Source organism: Piliocolobus tephrosceles, chromosome 1 (genome assembly GCF_002776525.5).
Source record: "Piliocolobus tephrosceles isolate RC106 chromosome 1, ASM277652v3, whole genome shotgun sequence".
NCBI lineage: Eukaryota > Metazoa > Chordata > Mammalia > Primates > Cercopithecidae > Piliocolobus > Piliocolobus tephrosceles.
Window position 1 is genome coordinate 159,291,937 of NC_045434.1, and position 24,290 is coordinate 159,316,226.

Sequence of the window (24,290 nt, forward strand, 5' to 3'; positions counted from 1 at the left end):
GAAATCTGTGTTCACAACAAAGTCTGAAACCAGGATGTACAGTACGTTTATTCTAACTCTAATGATATACTTTTGTTGCTGCCTTCCAAATAAAAGATTAGCATAACTTTTGGCTGGTCTTTGACTGAAGGTGAATTACCAGGCAAAATAAACTGACCCTCTCTCAATTATCATGCATGCATTCATTCACTTACACATATAAGTCAATACTGTTATGTGTGCATATTATGTAACACAATTTGATTCCAAACATTTATTCCCAGTCATGAGGATGACTATATTGTAAGATTTGTCTGTAAAATATACTAAGTGTTTTCCATACAATTCAATGTAAAGGAAATTTTTGCCTCCTCTCACATTAACTTTGCCCAGGTGTAATCTTGTCTCATTCCAAAAATCTACCTAAAAATGATCCCTAAATATGTTGAGGAAATAACAATGCTACTCTGCAGCTCTTAAGCTTTCATATTAGTTCTTGTAAGAACATTGACAACTGGTTCAGACCCACTTGAAGGTATGGGTGCTCTCATTGGATGTGTTTACTGTAGAATCCTGTGAATACTGCAGCTATGTAGGAATAGCAAATTGCAATAGCTTAGATCAGAGGACTGCACTGTATAAAATCTGGTATACCACTGGCTTCTGGTTCCTATATTGCTTTGACATTCTAGGAAAATTAGTATTGGACTTAATTTTTCCTGTCTGTATCTAGACTAAGGAAAATTTTTAGATTTCAGACTATTTATTTCAATTCAGTAAGTCATCCTCACTGAGAAATGTCAAACCTGATTTTTCTCATCAGATATACTAAAACAATCTGCTCATCCTCTCTTTCAGCTTTACATGCAACTCTAAACAAATAGGTTTTCTGATGGAAGAGATCAATGACTTTAGATGATACACAATTTTATGTCTTTATAAGTAACATTTCTAACTGAAACATGAAAGCTCCACTTAAAAAAATTAATATTGTTTTCAAAGCAATATACGCATTTATTATAAATGAACAGAATTCATCTGAGACACCGATTCAAATGAAAGGATTAAAATAATCCCAACATTAAAACCAAAACAAAAGCATTTTATCTTCTCACATCTTTATTATTTTATAATCCTAGCTCAATAATCACTCTTGTACTTTTAGATCACAAATTTGCCTGTAAGTAACAAATAATACACTTAAGGCAGATTTGCCTTATAGGTGGCCTCAGCTTCTAAACACCACTACACTGCTTTATATAAAAAACAAAAATCACATAGAAGAGAACCTAGTGACATCTTTCTTGGTACTTTAGATTTGAAAACTGCATAATAAATTGAGTTCCCATAAAATTTTGCCCTTGGGATAGGAAACAAACACTACTACTACTATTTTATAGTTGCCTTTATCTGATTTGATTGGATGCAGTTATAACAGTATTAATAACATAACCTTTAAATTTGTGAGGGAAAGCCAATACTTTATATTCACTCCTCATAAAAGGTTCAACAGCAAGCATAATGAGAAGCCACTATAAAAATCATATTGCAAAATATTACTTTAACTCATAATTCTGCTTATATAAGTGTATGCATATCACAGTTAACAAATACTATTTAATTATCAACACATATGCAAAAGCATTCTTTGATTGCATTAATAGCAGTAGGCTAGACAGCATTAAAGTTTCCTTCTCTGATCTTCTGGTCATTAGTACAAACTGAGAATTTTGAAACTATCTGGTGATCCCAGTCTTTGGGGGAGGGTTAATATCACAAAACCTGCATGAGAACAATGGGCTCAGGTGGAAGACTTTGAAGACTAAAAGGCTTACAGTTAAGGTAGAATTATCACTAGTAGATCTTAGGGAAATAGGAATGCAACCAGAATCACTCAATTTATTTATTAGAAAGCAAGATTCATTAAATCATTCCTCTTTTAGAAAAATATCTTTACACTTTTATATTTTCAAATGTTCTTTTTCTTAAAGAACATAAAAAATTAAGATATTTGTGAAAATAAACGTTTCGAATACACTTGTTTCTCTTCATTTTCCCCTTTCAATGGAATTCTTCTCATCAAGCACAAATGTGCTAATCTTTAAAGCAAGACAAACTCTTCCATGCTAAATCTTTTTAATCGTTTCTTTTCATCCTCTGAAAAAAGGTCTTCTTCATTGGTTGTAGTAGATGTAAAATCATAGTCTCTGGAATGACCATTTACAAAAGTAAATAAGGGATATTTCTCCTTAGAAGAAAATTTCAGCATCTGTAACAGAAAGTATAGAAGAATCCCTTATTGGATGCAATAGTGCACACTAAGACCACATGACAAATCTACCGTTTTAGCCCTGAACCTCCCCTGTTAGCTGCTTTCATTTACATTCACCCAGTGCTATTCCTTTACCTGTTCTGGCTAAAAGACAAAAAGTGATTAGCATTGTATTGTTTATTTATAGGTAAATACATGCTTCTTCATTAGAATGAAATCATCAAAGAATATGCTCATTCACACCTCCCACTTCCCCAAAGTAAGTTTTCTGGTCACATTAGTTTGAAAAAATACTAGAGAGTTAGGTTGTAATTTATCTTCTTTAGGTAGTAATAGACAATGAAACAAAATGGTATCACTGACTATGGTAAAATACTGTCAAAGAGTGTTTGGTAATCTAGGCAGTAAACTGAGTCAGAAGGCCCATTCTAATCTCTGTTTTGTAACTTACCTTGATGTGACCTTGGACACATCACTCTACCTGAACAACATCTATAAAACAGGGCAATCACTGCTTGGCTTTTTGGCTAAGATCAAGTGTATAAAAACAGAGCAAAAGAAATCCAATTTTTCTACCTCAGAGAACTGTTAAGAAGATCAAAAGCAATAATATGAAGTTATTTTTAAAAAATAACTTTGGTCTTTTCAAAGATTCTCTTTTAAAAAATATTTTAAGTAAACTATTTCTACAATAATCTAGTCAACATGAAAACCAGTCTTCTCACAAATAGTAATAATCCACATTTTATATATTATCTTCTAAAGTTACACTACATACAAAAAAAAGGCAATTCCTAGAATTTTGTGAGGATACTCACAATCTTTATAGCCCATCAATTTGGAATTCACAAGTATAATATAAACAATTTTAAATATTTCTGTAAAACAAGTTTTATTCAAAAATTTTAATGATTTTCCTGAAAAAATGAATTAAACACTTTGAATAAAGGATGTTTTGACAAAAAGAAATTTTCAATAGGTAATCAGGGCCACAGGGATTCCGAAAAGTTACTATGCAATTTACAGAGAATGCTAAAAAGAATACAATATTTATATACATCATAATTGTTGTCAGTTAAATGCAATTTGTTTTTAAAAGATAATTTCAGAGGTAAAACTACATTATCTCAAATGTCAACATTTGAGACCTGAAGGATCATCAATTTCTTATATATTATATTTATAGATTCTCTTGAAACATGGCCAGATAGGTAAGCCTAGCATATGATGAAAATTAAAAATATTTCAATGAGACAGCTATATAAAACATATTTTTAACTGAATGGAAATGAACCATTTAAAAACAATCAATATTAACAAAACTAGACATGATGAAAATCAGATCCTATAGTTCATACGGTGCTTATTTATACATTGCTGAAATTTATTTATATCCTACAAAAGAGGTAAGAGAGAAGAGCAAAAATGTGTAAAATGAAAAATAAGAGGCAGAGACTATTGGCATCTGATTAATCATCTTTCACCTCCAGCCAATAGCTGGAATATAGTCCAAAAACTGTTGTCATTTTTATATTCATTTAATGTCACTTGTAAAAGTCCAGCATCTAACAGGCAAGTATCCACGTATCATTTTGAGATCAACACAGCAGAGTTAACATTATCATCTCTTCGTCCTTTCTTTCAACATTAAGAAAGGAGTTATCCAGGTTTATTAATATAGGACTAAGTTGCTCATCAAAGTTAAGAGTCAAATCTGTGTCCCATGTGAAAAAAAATGTCAGAAAGGAACCTGCTACCCTTTAATTTAAAAATGCATCTACTTTTTGCAAATCTTTTTGCAAATGGTCTCCTTATGCACAATATTTATTGATTCAGGCTTGAAGAATTATTTTCCAAACTTTCCTGAGTTTATTTAAATATTTTAAAGAGTATCAAATGAACAATATATTAAAGGTTTACCCAAATGAGTTGAAAATTTATGTCCACATAAAATCCTGCACATGGATGTTTATAACAGCAACTTTAATCACAATTTGATTTTGAATTTTTTTTTTTTTTCTTTGAGATGGAGTCTCGCTCTGTCGCCTGGGCTAGAGTGCAGTGGCCGGATCTCAACTCACTGCAAGCTCCGCCTCCCGGGTTTACGCCATTCTCCTGCCTCAGCCTCCTGAGTAGCTGGGACTACAGGCGCCCGCCACCTCGCCCGGCTAGTTTTTTGTATTTTTTAGTAGAGACGGGGTTTCACCGTGTTAGCCAGGATGGTCTCGATCTCCTGACCTTGTGATCCACCCGTCTCGGCCTCCCAAAGTGCTGGGATTACAGGCTTGAGCCACCACGCCCGGCCCGATTCTTAAATTTTAAAATGTGAAAAGGTTAGTGTTCTATTTTATATTACAAGAATGGCTACACTGTCAAAACCTTAAAAGTCCTTCCATAATGGATGATATAAAATCCAAATGAAAAAATACAATTTAGGCTATCTATGTGACATGGAGATACTATACAAAATAAAAGTTAATCTAAATTATTTGAAAACTTGGAAAATGTTTATTATATAATCCTAAAAAAAACAAGATATAAGCCAGGCACAGTGGCTCACACCTGTAATCCCAGCACTTTGGGAGGCCGAGGCGGGCGGATCACGAGGTAGGGAGATTGAAACCATCCTGGCTAACACGGTGAAATCCCGTCTCTACTAAAAATACAAAAAATTATTTTTTGTGGTGGTGGACACTACAGTCCCAGCTACTCGGGAGGCTGAGGCAGGAGAATGGCGTAACCCAGAAGGCGGAGCTTGCAGTGAGCCGAGATCGTGCCACTGCACTCCAGCATGGGTGACAGAGTGAGACTCTGTCTCAAAAAAAACAAGATATAAAGAAAAAAACTAAATTGAAAATTTAGTTTCGATTATGTTAAAATAATTTCAAATCTATATTTTGCAAAGGCTGAAAGGAAAGATAACGAAATAATAAGTTATCTCTGAATGAAATAATTAGTGATTTTTCTCCTGTATCTGTGTGTGTGTGTGTGTGTGTGTGTGTGTGTCTACACACACACTTGTATTTTCCAAGTTTCTTTCTTTTGAAACATACTCTCACTCTGTCGCCCATGCTGGAGTGCAGTGGCATGATCACGGCTCACTGCAGCCTCGACCTCCTGGACTCAAATGGTCCTTCTACTTCAGGCTCCCGAGTAGCTGGGACTACAGGTATGTGCCACCGTACCTGGCTAATTTTGTATTTTTTATGCAGATGGGGTCTCATTATGTTGCCCAGGCTGGTCTCAAACTCCTGAACTCAAGTGATCCATCTGCCTCTGCCTCCCAAGGTGTTGGGATTACAGGCATGAGTCACCACGGTCAGCCTATTTTTCAAACTTTCTAACATGTAATTCTTCTATTACATAGTAGGAGAAAACTATTATTTAAAAAAATTTTTAAGGTAACTGAATTAACCATCTCATAGTTGTTTTTTAAAAGGGAATTCAGTGGTTTGCTCAACAACTTTAGAACAGGCAATTCTAAACTCTGTTATATTGTAATAACACAGCTAAAGCTACACTGAATCTACTTTATTAGCTAAAAGGCAAAGCAGAGATTTCAGGAGATCAAATATTTTTATCACACGTACTCAGTTGACAGGTTTCAGAATTTACAAAGGAAAAAGCTGGAGGACAGAAGTTAAGCAATGTATACCATAATAAAGCTAGTAGTTGGTAGGACAGAAATAGAACCAGGAGATGATCGCTTCTCCTCAAGCCAAAACTTTTTATACCCAGTACAGGGCAGTGTATAGCTATGTAGCATATATTCACCACACTAGAGCTATACCCTATGTAGTGGTTAAGCTCTAAAGTCAGCCCATATTGCAAAATCAAGCGTTGTCAAAAATCACCTTTAACAAGTCTTTAAATTGCTTAAAGGGTGATATGCATAATCTTGTGCACACAACCCTGTTCAGTAATATGTATAAATGTAAAATATATAGTAATGTAAATAGTACAGTCATGTGCCACATAATAACATTTCAGTCAACAAGGACCACATTCGACAGTGGTCCTATAAGATAATGGAGCTGAAAAATTCCTATCACCTAGTGTTGTCACAGCTGTCATAATGTCATTCCACAATGCATTATTCACAAGTCTGTAGTGATGCTGGTGTAAACAAACTGATTGTATGGCAGATAAAATTATGTACAGTACATAATATTTGATAATACATGACTTAGTGGTTTAAGTATTTACTATACAATATTTTTTATTATTTTAGAGTGCACTCATTTTACTTTTTAAAAAAGAAATTACCTATAAAACAGCCTCAGGCAGGTGCTTTAGGAGGCACTGCAGAAGAAGGCACTGTTATCATAGGAGATGACAGCTCCATGTGTGTTACTGTCCCTGAAGACTTTCTAGTGGGACAAGACGTGGAGGTAGAAGATAGTGGTATTGATGATCCTGACCCTGGGTAGGCCTAAACTAATGTGTATGTTTGTGTTTTCATTTTTAACAAAAAAGTTTAAAAGGAAAAAAATTTAAAAATTTAAAAATAGAAAAAATCTTAGAATTAGAAAGAAAATATCTTTGTAGCGCTGTACAATGTGTTTTAAGCTAAGTGCTTATAAAACAGTCAAAAAGCTAAAAATAATTTAAAAGTTTGTAAGTTAAAAAGTTACAGTAAGATAGTGAAACCCCATCTCTACTAAAAATACAAAAATTAGCCAGGCGTGGTGGCGGGCACCTGTAATCCCAGCTATTCGAGAGGTTGAGGCAAAGAACTGCTTGAACCTGGGAGGTGGAGGTTGCAGTCAGCCAAGATTGCTCCACTGCACTCCCGCCTGCAACAGGGCGAGACTCCATCTCAAAAAAAAAAAAAAAAAAAAAAAAAAAGTTACCGAAAGATATGGTTAATTTATTATTGAAGAAATAAAACGTTTTCTCATAAATTTAGTGTAGCCTAAGTGTACAGTGTTTATAAAGTCTACCATAGTGTACAGCAGTGTCCTAGGCCTTCACATTCACTCACCATAGACTCACTGATTCACCCAGAGCAACCTCCGGTCCTGCAGGTGCCATTCATGTAAATTCCCTACACAGGCACACCATTTTTTAATTTTTTAGACCATCTTTTTATAATATCTTTTCTATGTTTAGATACATTTAGATACACAAATACTTACCATTGTGTTATAATTGCTTCTAGTATTCAGTACAGTAACATGCTGTACAGATTTGTAGTCTAGGAGCAACAGGCTATACAGGTTGACTATTCCTTACCTGAAATGCTTAGGACCAGAAGTGTTTCCATTTTGGATTTTTTTCAGATTTTGAAATATTTGCATTATATACACTTACTGGTTCAGCATTCCAAAGCTGAAAATTCAAAAATCCAAAATCTGAAATCCTAAATGTCCCAAACAGCATTTCCTTTTGGTATCATGTCAGCACTCAAAATGTTTTGAATTCTGATGCATTTTGGATTTCAGATTTTCAGATTAGGGATATACTCAACCCATCCATACAGCCTAGGTATGTAGTAGGCTATACCATTCCAGGTTTGTGCAAGTACATCCAATTATGTTTGCACAACAATGAAATCACCTAACAACACATTTATCAGAACATATCCCCATCATTAAGCAATGTATGATCGTATATAATAAAGAGTATACATGGAAAAATATATTCCTGTTTTTGATTACAAGAGCTCATATAGTTAAACTAAGCTAAGTGTGCAAGTGATGTTAACTATCCTATTTCCTCACTACAAAATCTTAATCCTTGTATCCAACTTTTACCCCTCACTGTACTTAAAACACTCTCTTAAAAAAATACTTTCTTCTAGCCCTCAAATAAAAAGGCCTGTTATTAGTTTCTATTATTTCTACTGCAATCAACACTTCTGAGTATTTCTTTCTTAAAATACCATTTCCCTGATTTCTGCGATATTTTGCTTTCCTGTTTTTCCTTCTATTTTCTGAATGATTTATTCTCCATCTCCTCCTTCATTGACTCTACTTATTTCCACATCCCGAAATGTAGATAAAAATCAATTGTTCCTTTATCTTCTCTCTACATTCACTCCTTCTATATTCTCTTCCTTAATATTATCTACTATCAGTCTCAACAATTTCTCTGCTAGGCTTTATTATCATCCATGTTTTTGCAGATGGGAGAACTGAAATATTGAGGGATTAGGTGACTTGTATAAGGTCACACAATTAGTAACTGACACAGTCAGGATCTGAGCATAGGTAGTTTTGTTCTGGTGTAACCATTACCACCTCCAGCAGTAGTCAGTGGAGGCATGACTGCAACATCAATTTAAATTGATCATAAAATTTCCATTTCTTCCTCCTAAAAGTAGCTCTCTTCCAGACTTCTCCATTTCTATCAATGGCAACATCATTTACATTAATTAGGAATATTTTGTTGCAAGTGACAAATAAATAAAAAATAGAAAACAATAACAACAATTTCAAATAATACGAACTGTTTTCACCAGTCTGACATGGCTACTTTGATTAACTGATGTCAGATGAACAGCTTCTACAATTCTCTTGACCTTTCTCTCCGAATCAAATAGGACTGCTGAAACCCCAAGTGTTAGTTTATATTCAATGAAGGGGCAGGTGGATGTAAGAGAACAGCACTGCATCTACATCCCATTACAGCAGGAGAGCAAAAGCATTCCCAGAAACTTCCAGCACACACCCACTTATATTTCACTTACACCAAAGTGTTTCTAAAGAAATAGGAGACTAGAAAAATGAGTATTTGGTGGATACTGTCACTGCAAACAAAATCAGGATTCTTCAGCAAAAAAGAAAGAGGGATGAGTATTGAATAGATAACCAATGGTGTTTGTACACCATTCAGAGATGAGAACCACAATAAAAATAAAACCGGCTCATGTGCTCAGGAAGGACTGGAAGGTTTCTTTAGGATGTGTGGTCAGAAAAGACCAAGCTGCAACCTGAATAGCCAGCAGTGCCCAACCTTTCAGGAACAAGGGACCGATTTCATGGCAATTTCTCCATGGACTGGGGGGTGGGGATGGATTCAGGATGATTCAAGTGCATTACATTTATTGTGTACTTTATTTATATTATTACATTGCAATATATAATGAAATAATTATACAACTCACCATAATGTAGAATCAATCGGAGCCCTGAGCTTGTTTTCCTGCAACTAGACTGTCCCATCTGGGGATGATGGGAGACAATGACAGATCATCAAGCATTAGATTCTCATAAGGAGCATGCAACCTAGATCTCTTGCATATGCAGTTCACAATAGGGTTCACACTCCTATGAGACTCTAATGCCACCGCTGATCTGACAGGAGGCAGAGCTCAGGCGGTAATGCGAGTAGTGATGGGAACGGCTGTAAACACAGAGGAAGCTTCGCTTGCTAACCCGCCGCTCACCTTCTGCTTGCGGCCTGGTTCCTAACAGGCCACAGACTGGTACCAGTCCGTGGTCCAGGGCGGGGACCCCTGTGAATGACAATAAGGAGCCAGACATAAAAGTTCTGGGTGAAGAGCACTCTAGGAAGGGAAATCATAGAGTGCAAAGACCCTAGGATGCCAGCACACTTTGCATATTCAAAGAACAGAAAGCAAGCCAGTGTGGCTTGCAGGTAGAGGAAAACAGTAAGGGTGGTACACAGGGCCAGATCACTCAGGTCCCTATAAGCCAAATTAACACAAGATTTAGGTTTCACTGCTCCCTTAAACAGTCTACCTCATAAACATCCTACCATAGATTTCCCACAACATTTGACCTTGGTGGTTCTGCTCAGGATGTTTCTATCATCTAGCCATCCTTCATACTTCTTGTCTGATTGTACCAAACTCCACCAGTACTTAAAGTTCCAGTCCAAGTTCCACTGACAACTATCTCACTCTACAGTGATTATTCCCTTCTCCAAAGTCCTATACATTTGTCTAGTACAATGTAAGGATTACAAACATGCACTGTGGAGCTAGACAATATCAGCTCAAAACTTGGCTGATACTTATTAATCAAATTACTATACCTGTCTCATTTTTCTTAGCTGTGAAATGTCAGTAATGATAGTATCTATCTTACAAAGTTGTTGTGCAGATTAAATCAGCTAATATATGTAAAGTACTTAGAAGATTGCCTGGCATCTAATGTGTTGGCTTTATCATTATTATTGAACTATCATAATATTAGTCTTCTGGCATTTAATTGTACAGTCATTTGTCTTTAACATCCATTTCATGTCTCCCCAACTAAACTATAAGCTGCTGAAGATTTTAAAAGAAGTCAGTTTCTATCATTAGATCCTGGAAGTAAAAAAGACCTATGAAAGTTACAAAGTCCCTCAGATTTCATGTGGAAAACACAGAACTAGGAGGACCTCTAGGTGAACATAAGCCTGAAACACTAAAGTGATTTCAAAAAGACCTTTACCAAAATAGTGATGGGCATGGGAAACTCTGTACCACTGGAGAAAATGGGAGTAATTGTCCTAGAAGGGGAAACAACCCTATTCTCTTACTCGACTATAGAGCAAACCTATTCTCTTACTCTGTAAGACTACATACAGGCTGATTTCAACTCACCAAAAGAAGAAAGTTTTTAGCAATAAGGGTCTATCTGAAAATTGAAAATACTTCCAGCAAAAGTCATTAGCTCACTATAACCTGAAATAACGATTAGATACTCAACTGTCCGGAACATGGACTGATGTATAAATAGGGGACTACACAGCATAGTGCTTATGAGCACACAGTCTTGAGTTAACTGTCTCAGGTGAATCGCAGTACCACCATTTATTAGCTGTGGCCTTTGTGAACACTGCTAAACCTTTCTAAATATAAGATTCCTTATCTGTAAAATGGAGACAAGAGTAACTATCTCAGAAGGTTTGGTTGGTTAAACGAGATAATATACCACAGGTGAAGACTCAACAAATGTTAGCTTTGGACCAAATAACTTCTAAGATCTCAGGGATTCAATGGCTATAATACAAATTGTGTTTTGCAGATAGAAGTCAACTAGCCACTTGTAAATTTTTACCCTGTCTTGATATACATTCCACAATCAAATAATTCATTCCCTAGTACATTTTCATTTGTGATTTTCTGTCCTCAAACACCAGCACTACTAGGTAATAAGATTAACAATGAACAGGCAATGTTTATCCTTGAATGACCAAATGATTAATAATCATTAAATTGAGAACAAATGAAAAAAATAAGAATAAAAGGGGGTATGAGATAAAATAAAAAATAATCTACATCAGGCCATTTACAACACAACAGAGCAGGGGAAATGCAACCTGAGTTTGTGAGTTAGGAAGGAGATGTTTCGGTGGGATACCCATGAAAAGTAAGCAAATTCATCTTGCGGAACTTGAAGAGCAACAGTATACAAAGGCCAGAGACATCATGGAAAGCAGAGGGGAGACCCAAAATGAAAACCAAGGAAACTGACAAAAACTTGTATGAACTCAATTCCCAGGTCCCTCCTTGCAACCAATACCCTTCTTCACCCCCTCTCCAGCCATCCCCCATATAGGAAAATGAAGATTTATTCTTTGGAAAAACTGAATAGAAAATGATATGAACTCCAGTACACTAGACACAGTGATGACTTCAGAAGCTGAGTAATTGTCAGTCTAAAAATAGGAAACTGTAGGGTCCTCGGTATCCTTCACTTCCTGCTCCTGGAGCTCAAGCAGACAACATATATCCATTCCACAGGCTCTTAAGATACGGCAGAACTTTTCTTTGAGAAAACGAAACAACTCCAGAGAAAAGACCACCACTTACTAACATGTGGGGGTTACCCAACAAAAAGGCAAGTTCATTACATGATCGTCCTATTATGAAAGTTAACAGCTAAAAACACAAGCTCAAACACATGGAGCTTCTACTCAGCTTTTTACTGCCTTACTATTAAATATAAACAGAGAGAAGGTCACTAGTCATTTGGGAGAAAGCACATAAAGGAAAACCAGATGATTAAAAGAAAAAACAGCTGGACGCGGTGGCTCACGCCTGTAATCCCAGCACTTTGGGAGGCTGAGGTAAGCAGATCATGAGGTCAGGAGATCGAGACAATCCTGATTAACACGGTGAAACAGTCTCTACTAAAAATACAAAAAATTAGCGGGGCATGGTGGTGGGCGCTGTAGTCCCAGCTACTCAGGAGGCTGAAGCAGGTAAATGGCATGAACCCGGGAGGCAGAGCTTGCAGTGAATCGAGATCATGCTGCCGCACTCCAGCCTGGGCGACAGAGCAAGACTCTGTCTAAAACAAACAAACAAACAAACAAACAAACAAAAACATGAAAGAGTCCAGAAGGAAGCATAAACAACAAAAGAAACAGAAGAAAACTTCAAAATTACTATAATTAATTTTCTAGGGGAAAAGAGAAACTGCATCCACAAAAAAGAAAAGAATTACATGAAAAAAGAATAGAAAAAAATATCAATAACAACTAAAAATGTAAGCATCCTCATTGAAATTTAAGAACTATAGAATAGGTAGAAGGTAAAGCAGAGGGAATCTTCCAGGACAAAAATATGAAGACATGGGAAACAGAAGGAAAAAAGAGAAAAATTAGGGAGCAATTCGGAAGATCCAAACTGTATAATAAGAGTTTCAGAAGGTAAGAACAAAGAGAAGAAACAATTATTTTTAATTTCAAGGAAATTTCCCATAATAGAAGCAGGACAATCAATGACAAAGAATGCAAACCAAGACACATAATGAAGCTTCAAGATATTAGGGATAAATAACTGTAGCTGGCTGGGTACAGTGGCACATGCCTGTAATCCCAGAACTTTGGGAAACTGAGGCAGGAGGATTGTGTGAGCCCAGGAGTTCAAGACCAGCCAGGGCAACATAGTGAAACCCTGTCTCTACAAAAAACGTAAAAATTAGCTGTTGTGGTGGTACACACACCTGTGGTCCCAACTAGTCAGGAGGCTGAGGTGGGAGGATGGCTTGAGCCCATGAGGTAGGGGCTGCAGTGAGCTATGATTGCACCAATGCACTCCAGCCTGGGCAACACAGCAAGATCCTGTATCAAAAATAAAAATAACAGTAATAATTATAGCTAATATTTTAGTGCTACTATAAACCAAGCACTAGTCTATTAAATCTTTAATCCTCATAGTGATGTTACAGAGAAAGGTAGCTATTAGTATTTTCATTCAATGAAAGCTGATGCACAAAGAAGGGAAGCACTGTGACTAAAGATACACAGCAATTAGGTGATGGAGCTGGGATTCTAACCTAAAAACTTTCAGAGAAAAAAAAAATTCATTTGGAGGAAAATAGTGCAGAATGACATTGAACTTCTTAACAACCCTAAATGCTAGAAGGGAGTGGAACAATGCTTCTAAAGTTCAGGGGAAAAATTATTTTCATTTTAGAATTCCGTATCCAATTAAAGTATCAATAAATTAAAAGATAAAGCTGATCGACATGCAGGAATTCAAAAAATTTACCATCTATGCATCTTTTCCATAGGAAAGTACTAGAAAATATGCTCCAGCAAGAGAAAGGAATAAACTAAAAGATTCAGAAGATAGGAGATCAAATACAGGAAAGTGGCATCAGGAAGTTCCAAACTGACCACTCCGCACCAGGCCTAGAGAACAGTTAAGACGAGAGTGAACAGAAAACAGAAATGAGCAAATCTCCAGAAAAAAAACAGATTTTTTCCTATGTTTATAATTATGAAAACTTACCGCTAGGTAGTTGACAGATACAACTGAACATTTAGGAAAAAAATAAATAGGTTAAAACAGAAATAAGGATATGAAAAAAGGGGGAAGGAGTACTAATTCCAAGATATACAAAGGACAGGAAAAAAGAAATGTAATCATAGCACATTATGTGATTAGTAAACAGTATTATGGAGGTGTAATGTGAACACTGAATAGTGACTAACCAAAATCTGTTTTATAACTGTACTGTGAGTATGGCTGGGAGAAGAGAAACAAGGTGAAAGGGTGTGGGAAGACCGCTAAATCCTCAAGTACTATAACTGAAAAATAACAAGGAATGTTTACAATGGACTAATTAAGAAATTGCAGAACAAGCACATTACAGCAGGTCCCCAAATAATGTCATTTCGTTCAACGTTGTGTGATTATAATGTTCATGAAGAAAAAAAATCAATTCCCAGCCACAGCCATCTGTGTGAAGTCTGCACATTCTCCTCATGCCTGTGTAAGTAGGTTACTCCAAGTTCTCTGGTTTCCCTTTGCATCCCAAACATGAGGTGAGCCGGTGTGTCTGCACTGATCCAGTCTGGGAGAATAGTGGGGTGTGTGTGAGTATACCTTACGCCGGGTAGCTTCCCACCTTGCGTCCTGAGCCTCCAGAATAGTCTCCGGCCACCTACAACCTGAACTGAATAGGCCAGCTGGAGAATGAATGAATACAAATTATTGCCAAATAAAAATGTGTAAGGTATACAACAATCATTAAGATAATTAAGATAAACAATTATCTTACATTTCTGTTTTTCTAAGTTTTGTTTTTCTTGGAGTTAGTATTCCCATTCCTTTTCTCATTTCCTTAGTTCTCTTTGTAGCTATTTATTTTTTAAAAATGTACGGTCATCTCTGTGAAATACCTTAATCTTTCTTAAATACAAGTACAGCTCATATTTATTTCAATGTTTAATATTAGAAGTATTTAAGTCTTTATTTGTAAGTTTGGTGATGCTTCTGTGACAAGAACTATGTCTTAGGAACTTAACTCTTGTTTATATCAATTATCCTATGGTAAAACCAGTTCCATTTTATATCGTTTCATTTAAAGTCACAGTTTCCAAGAACCTATCGATGTTAAGGGAAGACTTATTGTTCTTAGAAATGCAGAGGTAAAATTCTAAAGAAATAGCTAAAAGAGTTAAAAGTGAATATCTCTGAGGAGGTATTCTGTGGAGTGGGAAGTAACATGGCAAGGGACTCCTGATTTTCAGCATAAGCCTTTTATTGCAATTTCCATTTTTAAAGTTAGTGTATGTCCTACTTTGATAAATATGAAAATTAATTTTTTGAACAAAACATATTTTGAGTTGTGCATTGAATAAAAGGACTATTCCAGTGTTAAGATAAATACACAGCAATTTAAGGAAAATAGAAGAACTAGGTAAAAACACACTGTAGATTTTCTATAACTCAATCACTGACCTCTTTACTAACTTATAAGTAAGACAACTTTATAACAAAGTCTCTTTAATTCATTTCTTCATTCAACAAATATTATTTACTGACCTTCTACAATGTGATAGCCAGTGCTAAGCACTGGGGATACAAAAATAAACAAAACCAACAAAATCCTTCCTTGTTGAGATGACATTCCAGTGGAATAAACAGATGATAGATAACTAAACAGAATGTGTATATATATATGATATGGCAGAATATATACATATATGTGTATAGTGATATGTGCTAAGGAGAAAAAACAATGAAGGAAGGGAATTCCAAATGTATAAAGGATGCCCAGGAAAGGCCTAAGAATGTGACACTTGAGTAAAGATCTGAAAGAAGGGAGAGAACCATGAGAATATCTGTAGGAAGAGAATGCCAGGCACAGGAAACAAACAAAACCCATGAAACAGGGGTGGGCACTGATCATTTTCAAGGAGACTAGTGTGCCTGTACTCAAGAGAGTTAAGGAAGAATGAGTTAAGGAAGAATGATAGGGAATGAGCTCAAAGAGGCAGCAGGGAGAAGCAGAGATTCCATTTACATAAAGCCTTGTGGGTTTGTAAGAGTTTGGGCTTTCACTCTGAGTTAGAAAGCTACTGTAAGATTCTTTTAAAAATTAACATAATCTTAGTTACACTCTAAACAAAATCACTCTGGCGGCTATGTTGCTTCTAGACTGTGGACAGAGCAAGGGAGATCAGTTAGGGAGCTACCGCAATAATTTCAAGGAAGATGTGAAGATGGGCCAGGGTAATAATGAGAGTGGTGAGAAATTATCAAATTCTAAGTACATTTTAAAGAAGAGATGATGGGATTTGCTGATGCGTATGACATGGGATTTCTGAGACAGAGCAAGGGATCCAGTTTTTGGGCTAAGCACCCAGGAAAATGGAGTTGTCATTTATTTAATAATCAAATTCTTTTCATTTGTTATTTTACTTTACTTTTATAATTTACTTCAGTACCATAATTTCTTTGGATGAATAGAAGATATAACTTTGATCTCATGTATCTCTCTAAATAGTACTCATGGCAAAGTTCTAATGAAATACAGAAACAAAACTTCTGTGTTACAAATTTTAAAAATATTTTTAGTTTGTAGTCACATCTTACACCTTAAAAAAATAGCTAAAACAAGTATTTTATAAATATAATAATTAGGAGCATCATAATGGAGTAGCTTATATCAAATCAACCCTACCATCAAGAACCACCACAAGAAATGGATGAAGTACAGCCAGGTGCAGTGGCTCACACCTGTAATCCCAGCACTTTGGGAGGCTGACGTGGGTGATCACCTGAGGTCAAGAGTTCGAGACCAGCCTAGCCAACATGGTGAAAGACCAGCTGTACTAAAAACACAAAACTTAGCGGGGCATGGTGGCAGGCACTGGTAATCCTAGCTACTCAGGAGGCTGAGGCATGAGAATCACTTGAATCTGGGAGGCACAGGTTGCAGTGAGCCAAGATCGCACCACTGCACTCCAGCCTGGGGGCCAGAGTGAGACTCCGTCTCCAAAAAAAAAACAGGATAAAGTATGATAGATAAAACAACTGTTGGAAAGCATCTGAGAGCAATTAAGACAATTTAAGTCTTGAGAAATAAAAATCTTAGAGAGGCAAAGTCTATTAAGAAATGAGAGAAGCCAGTGATAATGGAATAAATATCTTTAAGATACTGAAAGAAAACAACTGCTAACATGGAATTCTATATCCAGTAAAAATATCCTTCAACAACAAAGGCAAGCTCTTCCTCTTCCCTTCCCCTCCCAAATAATTCATTTTTAAAGCCACTAGACGGGGCTGGGCAAAGTAGGTATTCATGTCCAGGTGGAGGTCAACTGGGTATGTCGAAGACAGATTGGAACCTGGCAGAGAGCAGACATCACTTTAACCAAGGGGTCAAAGTTAGCATCACCAATAAAGAGACAATAAAAATCACACGCCAATCACCAGGAAGTAGTCAAAAAAAACATAGCACTTTGGTGATATATCTGGCAAAGATGTATAACCTGAAATTAATGAGGAAACTATACAGACAAAGCCAAATTGAGAGGACAATCTACAAAATTTTCAAAAGTGTCCTGTAAAAAACTAAGAAACATGTATCCTGTTATCTTAAAAAATATAATGTGAAAATCAAAAAAGATGATTAACTGTTCCAGATTAAAGAAGATTTAAGATGCATAAATGTAACATATTATTGTGAACTCAATCTTTTTGCTACATAGACACTATTGGGACAACTGGTGAAACCTGAATAATTTTTTGGGAATTAAATGGTGATAATGTACAATGCCACTTTCCTGATTCTGACAGTTATATTGTGATTATGTAGGAGAATGTCCTTATTTCTTAGTAAGAAGTACACACTCAACTATTCAAGGGTAATGGGGCATCATGCTAACAATTTATTCTCAAATGGTTCAGGAAAAAATTATTTGTATTATATTTACAACTTTTCTACAAATTTGCTATTGTTTCCATTTTTAAATGAAGGCATAATAAAGATGTGTTCAAACAAAAGCTCAGAGAATTTATCACCAGGTAACAGCACTAAAAGAAATAATAAAGTTCTTCAGAGACAAGTGAAATGATCCCAAAAGGAAGCAGACTAAAAACAGGAAAAAAAATGAAGGGCATCAGAAAGGGTAATACTGACTCTTTAAAACACAATGCCTTGTGGAATTTAAAATCCTACAGGATTCAAGTATTTGATGACACAAAGTACAAAAACAGAATTTAAGGTAAGAAATATTACTAAGACATAGAGGAACATTTAAAAGTTGTAATTCAATAGGAAGACCTAACAGTCCTAAGTTTGTATGTAACTAATAACAAAGCCTCAAAATGTATAAAACAAACAAACAAAAAAGATCTTAAAGGAGAAACAGACAACCTACCATCACAATTGGAGACTTTTATAACATGTCTTTCTGTAATTTAAAAACGATATAGGAAAGAAAAAAGAACGTAAAAGATTTCAACAACATAATTACTCAGACATGAGGGGAGGTAGGGAGGAAGATTATTAACAGGAAGATTAGAGACAGTGTTAAATAGAACTATTCCAAAGAGATGCTGAAATCTGAAGAAGGCGAAGAACAGAAGAGTGGTTGTTTTGGAGGCACTCCATTAAACCTGATTTCATCATATTCATCTGACCTTCAAATTTTCTACTCTCAACTCTCCTAGACCATTCGCCTCCCTGTCCACAGGGATTTCCACAGTTGACCATTTCAATGAAATAAAAGATACTACTAAACTGACTTGAAATTCTGCTCTCCCCATCATGCCAAACTCTATTGTTCACTTTACCTACTCCTAATTCAAGGCTTTCAAGAGTCTTAAAGCAAGACATGAAACTCTATTAGGTCCATTATGATTAGAAAGACACTTACTCTTCTCCTGGTGATTTTTTACTCATTGTGTGGTGGATCTAAATAGGGCAGGTTTCATGGACATGTTAAGATCCTCACAGAAAATGCAGTGAATACATACTATTAAATATTTTTTGCACTCCCCAAATTAAATTATGTCTCTTCTATTTTTCTTCCTCAAGACACTGTATTTTCTTCTTGATGAAACTTTTAACTTTTGTTATACACTTGTGTGTTTAATGTCCACTGGACTGTAAGTTCATGAAGCCAGGAGTCTCAACTATCTTGTTGACCACTGCATATCCAGCTCTAGACAGTCATTCAACAAAATGGACCCTTACTATGAGCTGGGCACTGTTCTAGATGCTTTAGGAGATGTCAGTGGTTTGACTTACAGTTTCTGTTTGTTTTTTATTTATTCCCAATGCTTCAGTATGACTTATGCTTTTTTTGTTCTGTTTTATTTTGAGACAAAGTCTCGCTCTGTTGCCCAGGCTGGAGAGGAATGGCACAATCTTGGCTCACTGCAACCTCTGCCTCCTGGGTTCAAGTTATTTTCATGCCTCAGCCTCCTGAGTAGCTGGGAATACAGGCACACACCACCATGCCTGGCTAATTTTTGCATTTTTAGTAGAGACGGAGTTTCACCATGTTGGCCAGGCTGGTCTTGAACTCCTCCTGACTTCAGGTGATCCGCCCACCTCGACCTCCCAAAGTGCTGGGATTACAGGTGTGAGCCACCATCCCCTGCCCAGTATGACTTATGTTTCGAAAGAATTACGGGGCTGCTGAATTGAGAACCAGCTAGAGGCAGGGAAGTGAGGCTTGGAAACTACTTAAGAGATCACTAAAGTAACGACAGTGTCTCAGACCAGTGTTGCAAAAGCAGTAGGGAAGGTGGTGAAAAGAGGTCTGATTCTAGATATACTTTGAATCTACAATTTGTTATGAGATGTGAGAGAGAGAAGGGAAGTAAGAATAATCCAAGGCGTTAGCCTGAGCTGACAGTGGATAAATTTGCCATCAAATGAGATAAGGAAAACTGTGAGCGAAACAGGATTCAGAAGGAAGATCAGGAATTTGATTTTGGAAACGTATGCCAGACATACAAGGGACACTGAATAGCAACTGGACATTATAATCTATAATTTGGAAAATAATTTTGGGCTAAAGATACGATCTTGGATTATAATTGATATTTAAAGATAAATGACTGGATAAGATCATCAAGATAAAGAAGATATCAGAACTAAAGGCTAAGCCCTAAGCTACCCCAACATTAAGAGGGCTGGGGAAGAAAGCAGGCAAAGAAGACTAAAGAAGGAGCAATCAGTGAAGAATGAGAAAAACCAAAACAGTTTGGTGTCCTGGAAGCCAATGTGAAGAAGATGTAGGAAGGTGAAGTGGATGTTCACCTATATCAAATGCTTCTGTTATGACAAGTAGAATGAACTCTGAGCTTCGACCAATGGACTTGGCAACGTAGGGTCATTAGTGACCTTGAAGAGGAATTCTGGTGGAGTCATAGGGATGAAAGCACTCAAGTATTTGCTGACTAAATGAATGATCGTATTAATGAACTTTTTCTATTAATTTGTTCTCCTGGTCACCTAGATGTAAAACAGACTTGTCGGTGAGCTCTCTCTTTCCCTTGCCACTTTCTAAGTGGCTGTCTTACTGATTTACCTTCACAAACTTTCTCAAAGTACTTCCTTCCTCTTTAATTCTACAGCTTCTGTACTAATCTAGGTCCTTGAAGAAGACATTGAAATCAATGAAGAAAAATCAGACTCTTTGATAAATGATGCTAAAATAACCATTTGTCCATGTGAGGAAAAAAGATATCTACTTTAAAACATATACAAGTTCTAGACTGGGCACAGTGGCTCACACTTGCAATCCCAGCACTTTGGGAGGCTGACGCAGGAGGATCACCTGAGGTCAGGAATTCAAGACCAGCTTGGTCCACATGGTGAAACCCTGTGTCTACTAAAAATACAAAAATTAGCCGGGCGTGGTGGTGCATGCCTGTAATCCCAGCTTCTAGGGAGGCTGAGGCAGGAGAATTGCTTGAACCCGGGAGGTAGAGGTTGAAGTGAACCAAGATCGCACCCCTGCACTCCACACTGGGTGACTGAGCAAGACTCCATCTCAAAAAAAAATAAATAAATAAAACATATACAAGTTCTATATGTGAAACATAAAACTTCTGGAAGGAGTATAGAATATGTTTATGATTTTTGCTTATTAAAGATTTCTTTGATATAAAATTCAAAAGCCATAAAAGTGTTATTAATTTGAGTATATTAAAATTAAAGACACAATTAACAAGTAAAAATAGTGGCATAGGAGAATATATTTGTAACACATAAAGCCAACAAAGCAGAAGTATCTAGAATTATAAAGATTTCCTTCATATCAAATAGCCCTATAGAAAAATAGAGAGAAAGAATGGGAAATTCACAAAAGAGGAAACAAATGGGTCAATAAACTTTGATTAAATGTTCAACCTTAGTATCAATCAGGGAAATATAAATTAAAACTACAAAGAGGTACTATTCATATCCACAAGATTGGTTAAAATTTTAAAGTTTGACAATATCAAGTGTTAATAAGGATGTTAAAGAAATTCTTACATACTGCTTGGCATGATCACTCTGGAGAGTATTTAACAACATACAGCAAACCTAAAAATACGCTTATCTTATGACCCAGAAATTCCACTGTAATGTATCTAGTATATCTAATGTAACCCTACTTAAAGTATTATCCATGCACAAAGAGATATGCACAAGAATATTATTTAAAACATTATTTGTAATTAAACCAATAAAACAAGGAGTTTTAAGTTCTCAGAAACAAGCCAGATGACCATCAAAGAAAGTAAGTTTAAATAAAAAGAGTGTACTACAGAATGGACCACTATTCAGCTGTTTAAATGAATAAGCTAGACCAACATGTATGGTTACATAGATAATCTCCAAGTCACTGTTAAATAAAAATGTTGCAGATGAATCTCTTTATATAAAAATATTAACAAAAAATTTAATAAATGTAAAATAATATTGTTTATGGATATATAAAGTATGGGTATGATACACTAATTCAGGATAGTGATTGCCACTGGGAAGGAAGAAAAGGAATAAGATTGGTGAACGAAAACACACTTATTAATTATATATGTAATTTTCTTAAGCTCAGTGGTAACACATGGGTATTTATTATATTATTCTCTATATTTCCATATGCCTGAAATTTTAAAATTAATTTAACAAAATCAATATATTACTAAAGTACAACTTCTTCAGCCTTCATTCAAGACTCTCCATGGTATTATTCTAATCTACTTTTCTAGCCTCTTCCTTCAGTATTTCCTATAGCAGTATTTCCCAAAACTAAGAGACTTATATACCTCTTTCACTATTTTTGTTATGTAGCCATCTCTATCATGATTAATATTTTTCTTTTCATCATTTTTAACTTAAATAGTCTTGTACAAATCAATAAATCGTATTTAATATGCCAGGTAATATAAGTATTAAAATGTTTGTCCTAGTGCCACCTAAAAACAAGTGTCACATTTTGGGATGCCCTGTCTTATGCAAGTGGTTCTCAAATTTGGCACACAAGATTGTGCGGGAGGCTTGTCAGAAATGGAGACTCTCAGGCCACACCTTTAGGGATTCTGATTCAGGCAATCAGAAGCAGAAACTCTGCCTAATATGAAGCCTTGGCACCTACCAAGTTGGACTACTTGCCATTCTCTAGACAAACTCTCCACTTTCCTTCTATACTTTTCCTCTTGGTATTTCCTCAGCTTGAAGTAAAACATCTCTTTCCCTAAGCCAGCAGAAATTAAGTCTATACATTAAAGCCCTTCTTAAGTATGCCCATCACAATAAAGTACTTTGACTTAGATGTGACATCTCTCTCGTTTCAACCCTCTTCTTTCCTCTATCAATTTATTTCTATTTCCATATGGATGCTTATCATATTCAATGTAATATATGTCTACTTGTCTTATTCTCGCTACTGAAGTATAAATGTTACTTGAGGATGGAAGCTTTACACCTTGTTCTAAAGCAGAGATTGTATCCTGGTCATTTTATGCTCTGTATATGATAGTTATGCAGATACTTGCTGGACTGAATTCTGCTAAACACTGAATCAGTTTAACAATTTTTATTAATATTTTAAAATCATATAGCATAAGGAGTTATTCATTCACAGGGTATTACGAATTAAACATGAGACTCTAGACTAACAGCTTCATTTTCAAAATGAGAAAACTGAAAATATATATCTTATATAGAAACAAATAATTTTAAGTTAATTTAATTTTTAAAGGTTAAAAAAAACTGGTCGAACTAAAACTGCCCAATTCAGTTTTTAAGAAAAAAAGGCAAGTGCTTAACTTATAACCTTCCAGGCAAAAGAAACTGTGTTATTAACTGACATGGTGAGTTTTGGATACTGCTACAAAAAGCTACTCACTTAAGAAGAACAATATCATTACAGCAAAGTTAATTGATTCTTACACAATTCTCAGTACTTCCAAAAGACATTTCAATATAATTTCCCTTTACCTTAATGCATATTATTCTGATGCTCAGGAGTAATAATTTCTAAGTATTTTTCCAACGTAAAAACTATAACTGTCTTTAATTAGAAAATATCAACACACAACTCATTAATTTTGTTTTTTTTTAATTTGGTAATAATAATCTGGTTTGTTTCTATTCTAGGAGTCAACTGCTTTACTGTTTTAAACATATTTATTTTAGTCCAGATAGAAAATAAATGAATAGAAACAGAGAAATGGGACTTTTTAATGGAAAATGTTCATCAACATCAATAAATATCACAATATCACCTGTATTTGTATACTTTAGCATACACATGATACTTTGTAAAGACAAAGAACTGTCAAATTAAAATAGGCAAATGCATATACTAATTTCCAGTAATAGGAGGAAAGATGAAAAATATATATTTTGTTATGTTCACCTGGCCTTCCATGTTGAAAAAGGAGAATGAAAAGAGAACAACTGTGAGAAATGAAGACTATGGAATGGTTCCCACATATCTCATTTGCTCCTTTCCTCATTCACTTTTCTGTCATATTCCTGTTAAATTTCCTCTTTCATATGGCAGGTCAAGTAAACTAAATCTAGTTTATATGAAACATTTTATTTATCATTCCACTTTTACATTGTAAAAACAAAATTTCAACTCACTATGTCCACTTTCCTGAATAAAATTAACTGGAAATAAAGCAGTAATAAGTTACTATTATACATAAGCTCCAGTTAAGAATTCTGAGGTCAGGAGTTCGAGACCAGCCTGACCAACATGGAGAAACCGCGTCTCTACTAAAAATACAAAATTGGCCAGGCATGGTGGCACATGCTTGTAATCCCAGATACTCAGGAGGCTGAGGCAAGAGAATTGCTTGAACCTGGGAGGCAGGGGTTGCGGTGAGCCG

At 35.7% G+C, this 24,290-nt stretch overlaps 1 protein-coding gene across 6 annotated transcripts in view; it reads right to left on the reverse strand.

Annotated features, from left to right (window-relative positions):
* Positions 1-972: 972 nt before the first annotated feature.
* ATG4C (autophagy related 4C cysteine peptidase) overlaps positions 973-24,290 on the reverse strand; it is an 85,536-nt gene continuing 62,218 nt past the window's right edge. For 4 of the 6 annotated variants that reach the window (XM_023194973.2, XM_023194972.2, XM_023194974.3 and 1 more), the window contains exon 11: positions 1,085-2,248. In XM_023194973.2, the coding sequence (XP_023050741.1) occupies positions 2,081-2,248 (168 nt within the window). In that variant the 3' untranslated portion in view covers positions 1,085-2,080. Of the gene's footprint in view, positions 2,249-14,565; positions 14,627-24,290 lie in introns of all 6 variants that reach the window. The other 2 variants (XM_023194975.1, XM_023194970.2) reach the window with 2 other exon arrangements.